Source organism: Perognathus longimembris, chromosome 12 (genome assembly GCF_023159225.1).
Source record: "Perognathus longimembris pacificus isolate PPM17 chromosome 12, ASM2315922v1, whole genome shotgun sequence".
Classification (NCBI taxonomy): Eukaryota; Metazoa; Chordata; class Mammalia; order Rodentia; family Heteromyidae; genus Perognathus; species Perognathus longimembris.
The window spans coordinates 42,644,855-42,661,218 of NC_063172.1; the positions used below are offsets into that span (position 1 = coordinate 42,644,855).

Sequence of the window (16,364 nt, forward strand, 5' to 3'; positions counted from 1 at the left end):
TGGGAGTGTGACTTAGTTTATTAGGGATAAATATCAGACTTAAATTTAGAATATTCAGACAGAAATTTTTTCTTACTAAATAAACAAGGAAATATATACACTTGATTACTATCAGCATCCATCCTACATCATAAGGCTAATTAACCACAGAAAGCAGAACGGAGTCATTAAGTCTTGCAATCAACCAAACCTAATATCTGTTCTACTTCTGTATTCTCTGGTAATTGAGCCAATAAATTTTCTTATTAATGTTTCAGCAATTTTAAGTCATAGATTCTATTGCTTATACTTCTAATATGATCTAATTCAAAACATAGTATTAAAGTGTGAAATTGACTGAGAGAAGCATGATAAAGAGTAACATTCTAGGGGCTGGGGATATGATATGGCCTAGTGGCAAGAGTGCTTGCCTCATATACATGAAGCCCTGGGTTTGATTCCCCAGCACCACATACATAGAAAATGGCCAGAAGTGGTGCTGTGGCTCAAGTGGCAGTGTGCTAGCCTTGAACAAAAGGAAGCCAGGGACAGTTCTCAGGCCCTGAGTTCAAGGCCCAGAACTGGCAAAGAAATAAAATAAAAAGCTTCAGGACTGGCACAGTTAAAAAAAAAAAAAAAAGAAGAAGACGAAAGGCAGCATACAATATGTATACACCTTTCTTTAAAAAAAAATAACAAGAGTAACATTCTAGGTTGAAAAGTTGGCCATCTTAATTGTAAGACTGAAAAAAATGGGTTAAACTAGCAGTTGTTGTAATGGGAAAGAAATATCCTATTACAAACAAAACATTCTCCCAATGACACCACATTCTCTCTCCCTAAGTTTCTTCCGAAAGTTCCTGGGTGGTCTTGTGATTAGGCTAGTTCTCTGACTTTAATTACTGATTTGCTATGTCCTTAAGACATGCAATACTTAGCTAGTTCTCTGACTTTTATTACTGATTTGCTATGTTCTTAAGACATGCAATAATTAGCAAGTTGTTTTATCAGCTTTGAGTTTCAGATGCCATTCCAAGACAACATAGAAATCTTCCTTGTCACCCAGTTGTGCATCCTTATATTTATACTTATAGACATAACTATACTAAATCTGTATCTATATCAATATACATGCTTATGTCTCTACTTGCATATACATGTCAATATGAATATCTAGATGTAAGTGTATGAATACAGTTGCATATACAAAATGTTACTGTTAAAATATAGGCTTATGATTAACAATATTACAGTATGTAAGTGTTAAATGAATAAAAAGTTCTTGCAATACTTTTAGGTCAAGCACTATTATTATTGTAGTAAAGCTAATATCAATAGAAAAATCTCAACTTAGGCTTGCTTATCACTAGAAAACTTGTCTCAGATAATTTCAAGTTCAGAAGCACAGTGGCCTTGAGTTGCAGTACAATCAAAGGCTCATGATATCTCCCAGATGCTTTATCTCTCCTTTTTTTCTATTTTTGTTATCTTTCAGTAGTTGTGCAAAGGAGCTGTCATTCAAAAAAGCACTTTATGGAAACAGCACGACTTGATCAGTGTTACCACTTTGAACATTCTCCCCACCCCTTCAAACCCACGCATATTTTATCCCTCTTTATAACCCTCATATTGGCTTCAGTATAAAGTGACTCCCTTGAAGTTTTAAGATAATAACCAATGGCAGTCAGAAGTCTGTGCTTCCTTGTATATATTTAAGTGGAGAAAAGAGAATGTTTCTCCGTAGGACCAAGAAATAAGTTCTAGGAAGCTTGGGGACAATGCAGCCAGGAACAAAGCTTTAAGCTAAACCACAAAAGTGATCTCAGAACATGCTGTACCAACGTTTTAAGATACACCAAAAGCTGACATTTTAGAGCCTTTGATAATTTCTAACTTTAACAAATACTTTATGTGTTGCAAATACCAGTTTGCAGAAAAATGTCTGAGCCAGAAAAATAGATTCTAGTAGCAGCTCTAACAGGCTTTGTGAAATTCCATACAAATCCTTTAATGACCAAATCTGTTTTTTTCTCTTATTTAATTTTATTTTGGTGCCAATTCTGGGGTCTGGGCACTGTCCAGGAGCTCAGGTCTAGCACTTGAACCAAAGCCCCACTAGTGGATAATTGGAGATAATTGGAGTCTCAGTCTTTTCTGCCAGGGCTGTCTTTGAACCATGAGCCTCAGATCTCAGCCTCCTGAATAACTAGGATTACAGGTGTGAGCCACGGGAGCCCAGCCTTCCTCTTACTTTAAATAGTATATTCAAATAAGAAAATGGGATGATAATAAGGTCATTTTCAATGCTGGTTATTGTATTCACTCATTTTGTTGGATAGGATGTAAATATACAGTACTCTGTTTTGCAAAAAAAAAAAAAAAAGAACATGCTGTACCACTAAGCATTAGACCCTGTATCTCAGGCACCTATGTGGAAGTCACTTACCATTTTTATAGTGAGATGTGGGCTCTAATCTCTTACCAGGATTCATAGAACAGGAATGCTCAAGACACAGAGAAATTCAGAGAGTTGGAAGCCAATAAGGTTTGCTCCATAGTTATCACAGGAACTTCTGCCAAATAAGCAGCCCACATGCAAGGTGCTCCCTGTAGAAAGAGGACTGTGAACAAAACCAAAAGAGCTGGCTGTTAAGGACTCTGTTACACTTCAGGATTCAAGCAAACATGAAAAAACCTTCTTCGTTTCCATTAACAACTGAATGCTGCACTGTGGGTCTCTAGATCAGGTAGCATTGCTGGAAGACTTCCAGCTTGAAGCCACAGTGTCAATGTGTAAGTCAAGAGACACTGCGTTTCTAATCTCACTTAGGGCAAAGGCTAGTGTAGAGCTGTCAAGGCACGCGTGAATCAGCCAGCGGCAAAGACAGTGACAACAACTCATCCAGCAACTGAGACAAGGAGCAAAAACCAGAACAGGTTACCTGGATCGTTGAATGTGCCCCTGCAGACTGAGAGAATACTCGGGAAAGAGTAGACTAGCATTTCTTAGCACAGAAATCAGGATTTACAAAGAGCAAGGAATGAGAATTCATGTTAAAATTCCAGTGTCTCCAGCACATATGGATTCCACTTACCATTAAGGAAACATTTGACATCTTCCTGAAATCAGAGCTTTTAGGTGAAGGAAAAGTACATGTTTTTGCTTACTAATTTGCTTTCTTTTTTCCCCTATGGAATGTATGAGATAAACTTTGTGGAAAGTTAGACAACCATATTTCTACAAGTTCTTTTCTTTCAGACATTAGAAGCTCGGCAACTCAAGATGTATTCTCTGAGATGCTGTATTTGATGTCACAACCTTACGGTTGTTTCATTTTTCCTTGCCAGCCTTACTACATTAATCAATTTTATTTTCGTCAACAAATATAAAATATATACCCAGCATAGATATCCAGCTATGTCTTACTTTTTTATGTTTATTGAATAAACATTTACTAGAATCCCATGTGGACAATGACTCTGCATTATCTTTTCACTAGGAAATTCTTGTCGGCTAAGGATAATAACTGGCATACAGGGTAGCACTCAAAAATATTTACTGAATAGAAATAAGATATTTCAACTCACATAAGCTAGATACTTGAGGTCCTTTTATTCTAGAAATCATAAGTGGTTGAGGAGAAATTCCTCCAGTTGTAGGAAATGCCTACCTTGCAAATAGTAGGCTTTTGCAAGTAGTGGCAGCAGTAAATGGTGGGCAGCAAGAATCAGTCATTGGAGCTTTGCATCTGATCCCAGAGTTTCTGGGCCTCAGGATCAGATTTGAAACTTGCAGTATTACAGCTATTTTGTGCTTCAGGCTAGGACCATGGTAGGAACTGTCTTCTAGCCACCAATCTCAGCCAATGCCGGATTGTGGTTCACGTTCACTACTGCCTGTCCTGATAAGCTCCTCCTCTGTCAATTTCAGCTGCTTCCAATCATCTTGATTCCTCACCTACATAGCAACCACATAGCATACTTAGCATCTGATGTGGCTGCCTCTCCATTGCTACTACCTCTGCTTCCTAGCCTAATGGTCAATCCATCGTTGGCTCTGCTGAAATAGCAGTTGCCTGTCAGCTTCTACTTTCACAGTCTTCTCTGATCACTGCTTTCAGCTCTGCTATGGAGTGGCTCTAACTGTTCTTCTTGCCTCTGCTGCCAGCTTTGCAACCACTTCTCTTTGTCTTAATGTTACCAACTCTGCCCCTCTACTAACGGTAAGAAGCAAAAGGACACAAGGAAGGCCACTACAAATATTTATTAGGCTTGTGGTGAAACACCAGAGGGCAGCAAAGGATGATATCCCTTGATGCTCATCAAATGAGCTGAGCAGCCAGAAAGAGGTATGACAAAGATCCCCGTACCTGACATGGTGTGCCTTATGCAAAGGAAGGACTGTGTTATACTAGTCACTAGGCTCATCTTCTACTGAGCCACTAAGAAGAGCTTCCTTTCTACTCTGGGTAGAAATGGCTGCAGAGTCATCTAAAGATTACTGAGGCCTGTGATAGAAACATTCTAGCACATGCTGTTTCCTGGGGCAGTGACTTTAAGAGTTAAGGTCCTGTTGGGGGTTCAAAGCAGCCAGTGCTGGCTACTTAGTTGAATGCTGGAAGTCCTTAACTCAAGACAGTTGATCGTGAGGAGAGGGCTTGAGAGATGTCAATTACCGAGTTATATCTCCCTAACTTCCAACATTTCAGCACATTTAAAGGAAAGTAAACTTTCAAATTATGCTCACAACAAAGGCTTATCAGTAATGGTGCTTAACAATATTTAACAGTACTCCTACAATGTTTAACTCCTGTGCCAGTGCCATAGAGAGAGGTGAGGCCTGGCTATGTTTCCACACTACTTGACACAAATACATAAAAATTCAACTTTTGTTATCTGTAAGCTTCTGTAGATACAAACAACAATGTCTCATTCTAAGAAATTTCTGTGTAATATAATTTATGCCCTTCTGCCTGGGATGGTCCTCTATCCAACTACACCCCTAATCTGTGCTCTAAAATTTTACTTTGCCTGGTCAACTACTTCCCAATCTTTCTGATTCCTTCCATCTCTCAAAAAGGAAAATTAGAGTAACATCAGCCCAATGCCAAATAATGAATCACAATAATCATAGAAAAGCTGGGGATACAACAGGCACAGAATAACATTTACCAAGACAGAGTGAGCTATATGTAGGATAAATAAATTATGTTACAAATAGCTAATGGTCCATGGGAAAGAAAAAACATAGATGATTTTATGTGTGTTAATGATGTGAGAGTATAACAATTCCTGGAACTAAAAGTGAATTGTCTGTTAACCCACTGGTTCTCAGTGTAGACATTTGAAGGTCTAGCCTACATCCTTTATTATCATTATGATTTCAGTAAGTTTTAAGATTATGGATGTGCTGTTTATGAAAATTCTGTATTATTACGTCCAAGCAGGATTTCTATACATGCTTTAGAACTTTCCTTATGTAATATGATAAGCAAAAATCATTAATTAATGGTAGCAGTTTTAATGTGTTTCTATCCCTATCATTATACATCATTATACATTATACTTCATGCAGTTCCTGCCTTGGAGAGGTCACAGGTTTATTGAGATAAATTGAGCTATCATGTTGCCATGTTACTGACTTTGGTCACGTCTCATTGCTCTAATAATAGATCACTGTGGTTCTTTCTTAAGGATCATAATTCATGACAGTGAGAAGGTAGAGGGCAAATGGAGTACAGATATTTGAGACTAAAGAAACACGGTCTATGGAAAACAAAATGCATGAATTAGGAAATCTGTAAAATTAAACCAAAATAATTGATGGAATTATTTTTAATAAATTATTTTATTTTATTCATAAGTTATTTAGCAAATGTTTCTCCATATCATAAACAGAGAGACCACAAGATTCCACACTTTTGACATCTTATTTTACGAATAATTGACAACCATTTGAATAGACAGGAAGTCATTTTTACCAGCATTTACTTTTCATTTTCACTTTATATCATCTTAACTTGCTATATTTCTTGCACCTTTGGTGTAATGCAAACTAACTCTGGACAAATTTAAGCAAAAGACTAATACACTGAAACACCATTAAGTTCTCTATTTAGAGTTCAGGAGACATTTGAGAAAAGGGAAGGATCTAATAATTTCAGAGAATATAACAGTGGAATTTCACAAGCCTTTTCACAGAATTCTCTTTGGTCTAACTTCAGCTCTGATGACTTCTAGCTGTTATATTTCCTCAATTTCCAATTTTAATTTTTGTTTTGCCAGTCCTGGGTCTTGGACTCAGGGCCTAAGTACTGTCCCTGGCACTGTCCTTTTTGCTTCAGGCTAGCACTCTACCTCTTAAGCCACATTGCCACTTCCGGCTTTTCCTGTTTTTATGTAGTGCTGAGGAATCGAACCCAGGGCTTTATACATGCTAGGCAAGCACTCTACCCGTAAGCCACATTCCCAGCCCCTCCAAATTTAATTCTTAGTGGATACTATAACTTATTCAAATGTTCTACTTAGCCTCAGCTAACCTTGATGAAAAGTCCCTCAGCATGGAAGAGAGACTTAATTCCTAAGGAAGAAAAAGTGCTAGAATCTAGGAAAACACTTCAAAATGTCTCTATTCAATACATATGTTTTATTCTCTGCTATTTTTAACTCTTCCTTCCATTTTCTTTCCCACCAAATCCAGTTACCAACAGCAACATATCATTGTATAAATTTATACCTTAGATAAACTCAAAATATCTTTTGAAGGATATATAATTTATGTAAAGTTAAAGTAATGAAACAGAAAAACAACTTGATATTCTTCTGCAAGTTAAATTCAAACAATGTAATTTGATTATGGGCACTATATAAGACATGTCAGACCTGAAAAAAAGAAATTGCACAAATAGTGATTAATCATCAGATGTAATTTATCATAATGTGATAGCTTTTTCTTTGACCACTCAGAAGGATACTCCTCTTGGTTACTGAAACTGTTTCATAAAAGTAATATTTAGACATATATCAATGCCAGAAAACATGTAGTATGTAGATTTTGTTATAATTCACTTAATAATCTGTAGATGATTCAATGGTCCTTGGACAATTGAAACCTTTTCTAGATCTTTATCTTCCTTATAATACTGGTGTCTGTTATAAAGTAAACTTCTTTATACAAGAAGTATAAATATACTTGTTCATTCTTTTCCTGGATATTTCTCCCGCCTTCCTATACATTGAACTGTCAGATTTTCTTCATTGCAGGTTTCTTTTTGCTACTCAGACAGAATAGATAAAAATAAAATGAGACATGGAAAACAGCAGCCAGAAATTCAGAGATACTCAATTAATTAATAACTTCATTAAAAGCAAAAGACACTATTTTTTTTCTTTTTGCTTTTGGTTACACTCTCTCATACGTTCCAACATTTAGTTTAAAGTGAAGGAGTCTTTCCTCTGACCTTGTCTGCTTGCTCAAATAATTTCTAATGTACTCTAGGAACCGAGAAACGATATCTTAAAGAAAAATACTTCTGCTAGGGGGAAGAAAACTCAAAATGATTTCCTACCACAAAAAGTGTTTGAAAAAAAGTTATCTCAAAGGTGGAAACCTGTCATAAGAAAACATCTGGCATAACTTATTAGGGTGAGGAACTTCTGGTCCAGAGGCCTATCTCCTAGGAAATCATTTGGTTAGATCTAGCCAAGGCAACCTCAGGTGGATCTCAAAACTCAATAACTTTAGGAGGTAATAGTCTGCCTAGAATGCAGAGAACATCATCGCTTCCAATTACACTACCATCAACAGCTTTGTCCATGACTGAGGAAAAATTTTGTTTCTTAGCTTTGATTTTCTTTTACTTTTATTCACTAACATGGTTCAAGGCTAAGATTGCCAAATATATCATGAAATGACATCTATGTTCAGTCCCCAGCTTCTTCTTTTTTTTTTTGTTTTTTTGGCCAGTCCTGGTTCTTGGACTCAGGGCCTGAGCACTGTCCCTGGCTTCTTTTTGCTCAAGGCTAGCACTCTGCCACTTGAGCCACAGCGCCACTTCTGGCCATTTTTTGTATATGTGGTGCTGGGGAATCGAACCCAGGGCCTCATGTATATGAGGCAGGCACTCTTGCCACTAGGCCATATCCCCAGCCCCCCAGCTTCTATATAACTCCAGTTTATGTTTAATTTATATTTAAAGTCCAATATTTCACAACAAAACCTAATATTATGGCACAAGTCATATTATTTTCATTATATTAACACTCATTTTCCTCAGCCTTGGGATTGCTCCAAAGTCCTAGAAATCATGGAATGAACTTTAAACCCAACTGCAAAGTCCTATAGACTTACCTGTATCTTGATATTTAACTATCACAGAATGACGTGACTGATAGCTTTATAAATTTTCATATGAACAATTCTAATCAACCTATTTATTTAATCATTTGCAATAAATTACTACCCAGAATGTTTCTGAATTCAACAATTCAAAAGTCTCTATCCGCAATAACCTCTTAATTACATAAGGCAAATAGACAATAGTGACATGTTCTGTATGCCTACTCTTCCAATCAATCGCCATCCCTTAAAGCCCTGTTACTTCTGGAAAATAATCGATAACCTAGCAGAACCAGCTTCAAATAGGTGATGACTACAAGTCCCATGGTGCAAAGCGGGAGTCGGCTAACGTTGCCCATAGTGCCTCCTGGGAAATGAAGTCTCCTACTCACTTGCTGGGGAAACTACTTGCTGAAGAGGATTTCTCAGAAGCAACCGCAAGGAAGTGCCAACTTCCTACCGCAGAGTTACATTTAAATCCCCCTACTAGAGAGCCAGGAACAGACACTTCAACTGCGTGCCTCCCGGATGAACGTCCTGGTGTGACGCCATTTCCTGGAGCGGCGTCCGGACGTCCCGCCCTCCACCTAGCCGGGAACCCGGGCCCTGTGGCGGGCCGCAGTGAGCAGCAGCTGTTTTCTGGGCTGAGAGTCACGTGAGGCATCCCGGTGCTGTGGGAGGCGAGGGCAAGCTGCAGTTGAGCACTGTCCGGCTTTACCTTCCCCAGGAAGTGCGCTGGACCCTCGTCCTGGAGTGCGCTGAGGTAGGTACTGAATGGCTGGCGTGCGGGGACACCAGGCTCGTGTGTGGGGGACACAGGGATGGCATGCGGAGACGCCGGGCTGGCGTGAGTGATCACCGTGCTCTCGTGTGGTGACACCGGGCTGGCATGCGGGGACACCGGGCTAGCGTGAGGAGACACGAGGCGGGCGCGCGGGGTCACCGGGCTGGCATGGGGAGACCGGGCGGGCGCGCGAGGACACCGGGCTGACGTGAAGGGACACTGGCACCTACTGAAGGTGGTGGGAGGATGAAGAGACACCCCGGGAACTCTCCCCACCGCCCTCCCTTAAGTAGTTGGGACTCCGCCCGCAGTCTGGGGGGCGCTGGCCCCGCCCCTGGCAGTGAAGACCCTCGGGCCTTGGCCCTTAGGAACCTCGGGGAGCTGCAGATGTTGTCGCCCACGGACTCCGAGACCGGGGCCAGCGCTCATCTTGACCGTACCCTGGTGGGGTCGGTCTGTGGCTGCATTCCAACACTTCCGCGACACCTACTGCTTAAGAGTCTGACTACCTCACCTGCCCAACTTGAGGCCTAGGTGATCCTTCCCGTATCATCTCCTTTGGAGGACCAAAAGCAGAAGTGCTCCTAATGAGCACAGTGCGTTTTCCCCATACTTGGACAGTTTCCTCTCCAATGGGAGTTGGTGGTTGTGTTGATATGTATGCCACCTTCCCCTGACCTGGTGGTCCCCAGTGGCAAATGGCAAGGTCATCCCACAGACATTGAGAAGGTAGAGGTTTCTACTTTTTTAAAATTTACATTTGGTGGCGGGGAGAGGATGAGGAGAGGCCATCAGGCAGAACACTGCCTCAAGTTTCTAGAATCTATGATAATAGGGAAGGTTATTCAGAGCCACATGCTGAGTTTTAAAAAATTAAAAATCCAGTGTCAGCATCTTTCCAAATCCAAGAGACTCTTTCCTGCTTTTCTAAGTTTGCCAGGCATACCCATTGTTGCTACCTGAAGTCCTGTTATTTGGTTGGTTTGTGTTCATATTTTCTTATGAATTTATGGTAAACTCATTAATTCTTTGTATTATGAAAGATTTCTGATACAATATTCTTGTCCTTTTAATAACAAGTATGCATTCAAAGATTTTCTAAAGAATCTTTATTACAAAGCAGAATTAGTGATTATTAAACTATCAGTTATCTTGTTGAATACAAGTTTACTGTTTGCCAGGTTTTATTAATTTTATCAGGTTAATTTTACTATTTGTCAGGTTTTATTAATTTTATCAGGTTTATTTTAAATATATTTGATTCTAAATTTACAAAATCTTATTTTGAGCATGGGGCTTAAAGATTTGAACTCAGGACTTCTCACCTACTACTCTAGCACTCTACCAGTAAGCTATGCCTCCAGCCCTTTTTGCACTGTTTGTTCTTTTTGGTTTGTTGTGGGGGGGTTGCACTAAACTGTGACCCTCCTATTTTTTGCTTTCCTATGTAGCTGGAATGCAGTTGCATACAAACATACCCAGCTTCTTCCTCAGAGGTGGAGTGTGTCACAGATTTTTCTGTCAAGCTGATCCTCCCACATAGCTTGGATGACAGGCAAGCACTACCACACCCAGCTGTTGGTTAAGAAGAGGTCTCATGAACTGTTCTACCTGGGCTAGTCTCCAACTGCAATCCTCTCAACCTCCATGTGAGCCTAGCTAAAATGTTAGTTTAAAAGCAATTGTTAGATAGATATCACCAGTATGTAAGCTTCTTACTGATCGGTGGTATTATCTATAATCGTTAAGAGTTTCAACTACTTGAATCAAAAGGTAATGGTGAATAATTTTCCCCTACCATCCTTGCCTTCTAAGGCTGTATATAACACTGTCAGGTTGAAAAGCTTTAGGATAAAGCTTCAGGAGGTTCTTTACCATTCTTTCTCATTTTAAGCTACTTTTCTCCCTTCTCCTTAGGGAGAAGGGAGAATCCTGTCCTCACACATGCTAGATAAGCATTCTATTTCTGAGATATATCCCTATCCCCATCTTCTACTAACTTAAAAAAAAATTATTTTGTGGTTCTTAGGACTGAGTAGGTTAAAATGAACATTACAAACTTCCTCACAATATAAAAAAGTGGGATAAGAGTAACAGGAGGATCAAGAAAAGGAATGTGGAATTGTTTTGCATTGTCTTGTAAGCCAGAGTAGTTAAGTTTAAGATTAAAGGAATGGGTTTCAGGTTTGTTTTTATTCAAAACAGATTTAAAAGAATGTTTTTTTTCTTTGGATTAGGCCCCAGATTAATCTTTCATTGTGTTTTTCTTATTTTTAGATAATGAATTCCTTGGGAAAGAAACCATGGATTGCATATTAGTTGTTGTTTAAGTGTTTGGACTCTGCAATATACAGGTTTGTTGCAAAGGCCAAAAAAGATGGCAACTCCTTATGTTCCAGTTCCAATGCCCCTAGGAAATTCTGCTTCCAGTTTTACAACCAACAGAAATCAGAGAAGTTCTTCTTTTGGCAGTGTCTCAACAAGCTCAAACTCTTCTAAAGGCCAGTTAGAAGACTCAAATATGGGTAATTTTAAACAGACAAGTGTTCCTGATCAAACGGATAGAACTTCATCTGTCTGTAGCAGTCCTCTCATCAGGACTAGATTTACAGGGACAGATTCTTCCATTGAGTATTCTGCTAGACCACGAGAACGTGAAGAACAAAATCCTGAAACAACAAATTGGGAAGACAGACCATCTACACCTACTATACTGGGCTATGAAGTGATGGAAGAAAGAGCCAAATTTACTGTAAGTATTGCTTTCTGCCACACAGCAATGGAAAGTGCAAGACTGGATAACTTTTAAACTTATGCTAATTATAATTTACTTACAATTCCTTGAACATGCAATTCCCATATTGTTACATCCTTGAACTCTCTCATGCTATAGTAAACTTTATTTTACCTTAATGAATTTTTGCAAACCAGACGCACCTATGCCACCACAAATGACAAGAGAACAGAGTATTATTAACATCTGAAAGCTACCAGTCCAAACTCACTCACCAAATACTTCTCCGATAGCCTGAATTAATTTTTGCCTATTTTGTATTTTATATAAATGGAATTACTCCTTTGACTCTGGTCTCTGATCCTGTGCTGATTCTGGTGCTTGATCTCAGGGCCTGGACATGTTCCTGAGCATTTTTGCTCAAGGCTAGCACTCTACCACTTGAGCCACAGACCTACTTCCAGCTTCTAGAGATAAGAGTCTCACAGACTTTACTGTCCAAGATGGCTTTAAAACAAAATCCTTATACCTCAGCCTTTTGTGTAGCTAGGATTATAAGCATGAGCTACTGATGCCCAGCTAAGAATTTTTTTAAGTTGTAGTTTTAAATATTCCCTTGTGAAAGATCAGATCAAGATTTTTCCTTTTTTTCTTTTCTTAAGTCTTTAGTTATAGCTTCAATGCATTGTGGAAATGTTATTTTCAGATACATGTGTTACAATTCTCACATTCTTAACAATATGGTAAAGAAAAACTATTCTAACATAGTCCAATTTATTAACATTTCATTTTTATGGCATTTTATTTTGCTTTTTTGAGATAAGGTTTAGTTATGTAGCCCCATTTGCCCTCAACTTTTCAATTTTTAAATTTCAAATTTTCAAAATTTCAATCATCCTCCTGCCTGGGCTTCCCATGTGCTAGAATTACTGATATGTACTGCCATACCCATCCCTCACTAACACTTTTTCAAATCTGTCTATACCAAGGTTATGAAGATGTTTTCTTTTTTTTGTTATTCCTTTCACATTAGATCTGTAAACTATCTAGAATTAATGTTTGTCACTAGTATAAGATAAAGGTCAGATTGCTGAGATCAATTAATCAGGCTTTAGAACAAATCACTATTAGGAAAATGATGGAAAGGGTTACTCTAATCAAGCTGCACTGTATGCATAACTGCACATGTTAAATTGAAATCCCTTTGTACATCTATTTGAAGATAACAGCATAAAATGAAATTAACAAAAAGCAAGCTCAAAAGAGCACCAATTTGAAAATCAGGAAAAAAATATTTAAATGATGCTTATTGCTCTTCATTTGCAATGTTGCCTATAGCATGAATCATGTCACTCTAAGTACCTCTGTTTCTGCATTGTTTTTCTATCCTATATTAATTTCACAGTCCTAATTAGTAAAGTTTTATCATTAGTCTTGAAACCGAATAGTTTCAAGTACTCCAGCTTTGTTTTCTTCAGGATTGACTTGGCTATTCTTGATCCTTTGTAATTAAATTTATTAAATCTGTAAATTAGTCTGAGGAAAGCTGACATCTTTACAATATTGTCCTCTAATATACAAACTAAGCTTTAAGTATTTAATTTCTTCTACATAGTGGTCAATACAAAGATTTTTTTTTTTGCCTCTTGGTTTGATTTACTTCTGAATATGGATATTGTTTAATTTTCTCTTAGGAATTTTTGTTTTGTTTTTTTGTTTGTTCATTACTAATTTACATAGTTTGGCCTTGTATGTTTACTTATGTATATTTATATATCTATTATCTTTACTAACTTTCATTTTTGGAATTTGTTATAGTAAAGTTTGTGTTTGCCTTAGTACATCATGCCTCAAATTTATGCCAGGATGGGAAAGCCTCTAAGGAAAATCATTGACCCAATTTATGAAGAGATAGTTTTTAAAAAGTTTTTTTTTTTTTATTGTCAGAGTGATGTATAGAGCGCTTACAGTTTCATACGTAAGGCAGTGAGTACATTTATCAAACTTGTTACCTCCTCCTTCATTTTTCTCCCTCCTTTCCCCCTCCCCAACCCCCCCATGAGTTGTACAGTTGGATTATGGCATATGGTTTTGTAAATATTGCTGTTGTATTGGTTCGCCATTTATACTTTTTCTCTCCATTATGATGCTCTCCTTCCCTTCCTTAGTTCCAATAAACATATATACAATACCCAGGGAACCCAAATCAGTAACAGTGACATCAAGGGTAAAACCCTGGGGAAAAAAGACAAAAGAAAGTGGCATAATTTCAGGTGGTACATTGAAAATAACCATGATAATGGTAAACCGCTTATTTCCATAACTTGAAGTTCATTTCACTTAGCTAAAATTGTTTTTATAAGGTAGAAAATCTGCATAAAACTTAAAACTTCCATTTGAGAACAGTTTTAGAAATTATTATGTAATGGCTCATTACCGTTTATTTACCTACCTACTTTATTTATTTATTTATTTATTTATTTTTTATTGATTTTTTTTTTTTGCCAGTCCTGGGCCTTGGACTCTGGGCCTGAGCACTGTCCCTGGCTTCTTCCCGCTCAAGGCTAGCACTCTGCCACTTGAGCCACAGCGCCGCGTCTGGCCGTTTTCTGTATATGTGGTTGCTGGGGAATCGAACCTAGGGCCTCGTGTATCCGAGGCAGGCACTCTTGCCACTAGGCTATATCCCCAGCCCCTCCTACCTACTTTATGAAGGGATGAATATTACTTAGGTAATGTGATGACTTGGATGTTTGGGATGTTTGCATCCTCCATCCCCTCCCTTCAGATTTTTAAAATTTTTTTTTTTTTTTTTTTTTTTTTTTTTTTTTTTTTTTTTGCTAGTCCTGGGGCTTGGACTGAGGGCCTGAGCACTGTCCCTGGCTTCTTTTTGCTCAAGACTAGCACTCTACCACTTTATCCTCAGCCCCACTTCCGGCTTTTCCTGTTTATGTGGTGCTGAGGAATCAAATTTCATGCATGCTGGGCAAGCCCTCTACCACTAAGCCACATTCCCAGCCCCCTTTCAGATTTCTAAACTCTTAAGATGATGGCATTAAGATGTAAAGCATTTGTGAAGCAATTGGGAGGTGGAGTCAGAGCCCTCATGAGTGGAATTAGCACCCTTATAAAAGATGCCCATACAGCTTCCTTGTGTGTCCATTATGTTTGTTTCAGGACACAGAAATTGAGCCCTCCTCAAACACCAAATCTGATAGCATCTTGATCTTGGACTCCCCAGTCTCTAGAATTGTGAAAAGATAAAAATTCTATTACGTATGAAGTATCTAATTTATGGTATTTTGTAGCCTAAATGGACTAAGATGTGATATGTGTGAAAATGCCAGTTTGTAGCCCAATTTCAGGCAATAATATATAAATATAAGTGTCTTGCATGACTTCGTACAAGTGTCTGTAGTCTTCCTCTATGGTACTATGGAAGAAGATGTTAAAGGACAAAATTGGTCCTATTTATATATTCATTGACTCAGCCTTTTCAATAACTACTGTTTCTGGTGATGCTAATATGGCAGTTTAAGTAAATAAATGAATGCATCAATAAATAATGAGTAAATAAAGATATTGCTGGTATTCACTTTAGAGACATGACAGACAGGGATTTAAATATTGTTGCTAGTCATGGTCTCACAGGGAAAAAAAATGTTAATACTAATAAGGACTATCTGAGGTAAGAGCTTTCCATACAGATGAAACAGCTACAGAGACTCTTGTGGCTGACAGAGTAAATAAGGTACACAGGTATGAGATAGTAGGTAGAAGGCAGGGCACACAGATTGTAGCACACAGATAACTCACATCTTTAGAATTTTGGGTTTTACTCCAAGTAAGATGGGAATCTTCGTAAAGGATTTAAAAAGAAGAATCATATAATATGGCTTAATAGTTTAAAAGGCTTATTCTGGCTGCTGAACTGAGATTAGATAGTCTGAGGACATTTGATAGCAGGAAACAGGTTCTGAAAGAGTACAGGGAGGCAAAATGACATAGAGTAGGATGCTTATGAGGCCTCAAGAAGTTATCCTGAAATACCAACAGGCCAACAATATTTCCTAGTGTTTTGGAAGTAGACTATGGGAAGAAGTCAAAGATGACCTCAGAGTGGACATAAGCAACAAGAAGAGTAAAATTACCAGTTAATCAGATGGCACATTTTGAGGAAGATGAAGATTTATTTGGGGGGCTTGGGATATGGCCTAATGGCAAGAGTGCTTGCCTCGTATACATGAAGCCCTGGGTTCAATTCCCCAGCACCACATATACAGGAAACTGCCAGAAGTGGCACTGTGGCTCAAGTGGCAGAGTGCTAGCCTTGAGAAAAAAGAAGTCAGGGAGAGTGCTCAGGCCCTCAGTCCAAGCCCCAGGACTGGCAAAAAAAAAAAAAAAAAGGGGGTTTGTTTTTTAAAAGGATGCACTGGAAATGTCAAGTAGACTTCAAAGTCCTTTGTGTATGTGTGTGTGTATGTGTGTGTATACACACAGAGATATTACGTATGTATTTTCATTGACTT

The 16,364-nt window shown here is 38.4% G+C and overlaps 1 protein-coding gene across 2 annotated transcripts in view; it reads left to right on the forward strand.

Moving 5' to 3' along the window:
* Positions 1 to 8,825: 8,825 nt before the first annotated feature.
* The window catches only part of Snx16 (sorting nexin 16), a 29,881-nt gene continuing 22,342 nt past the window's right edge, over positions 8,826 to 16,364 (forward strand). The window contains exons 1-2 of one of the 2 annotated variants that reach the window (XM_048358509.1): positions 8,826 to 9,080; positions 11,379 to 11,853. In XM_048358509.1, the coding sequence (XP_048214466.1) occupies positions 11,479 to 11,853 (375 nt within the window). In that variant the 5' untranslated portion in view covers positions 8,826 to 9,080; positions 11,379 to 11,478. Of the gene's footprint in view, positions 9,081 to 9,529; positions 9,698 to 11,378; positions 11,854 to 16,364 lie in introns of those variants that run through there. The other variant, XM_048358510.1, reaches the window with a different exon arrangement.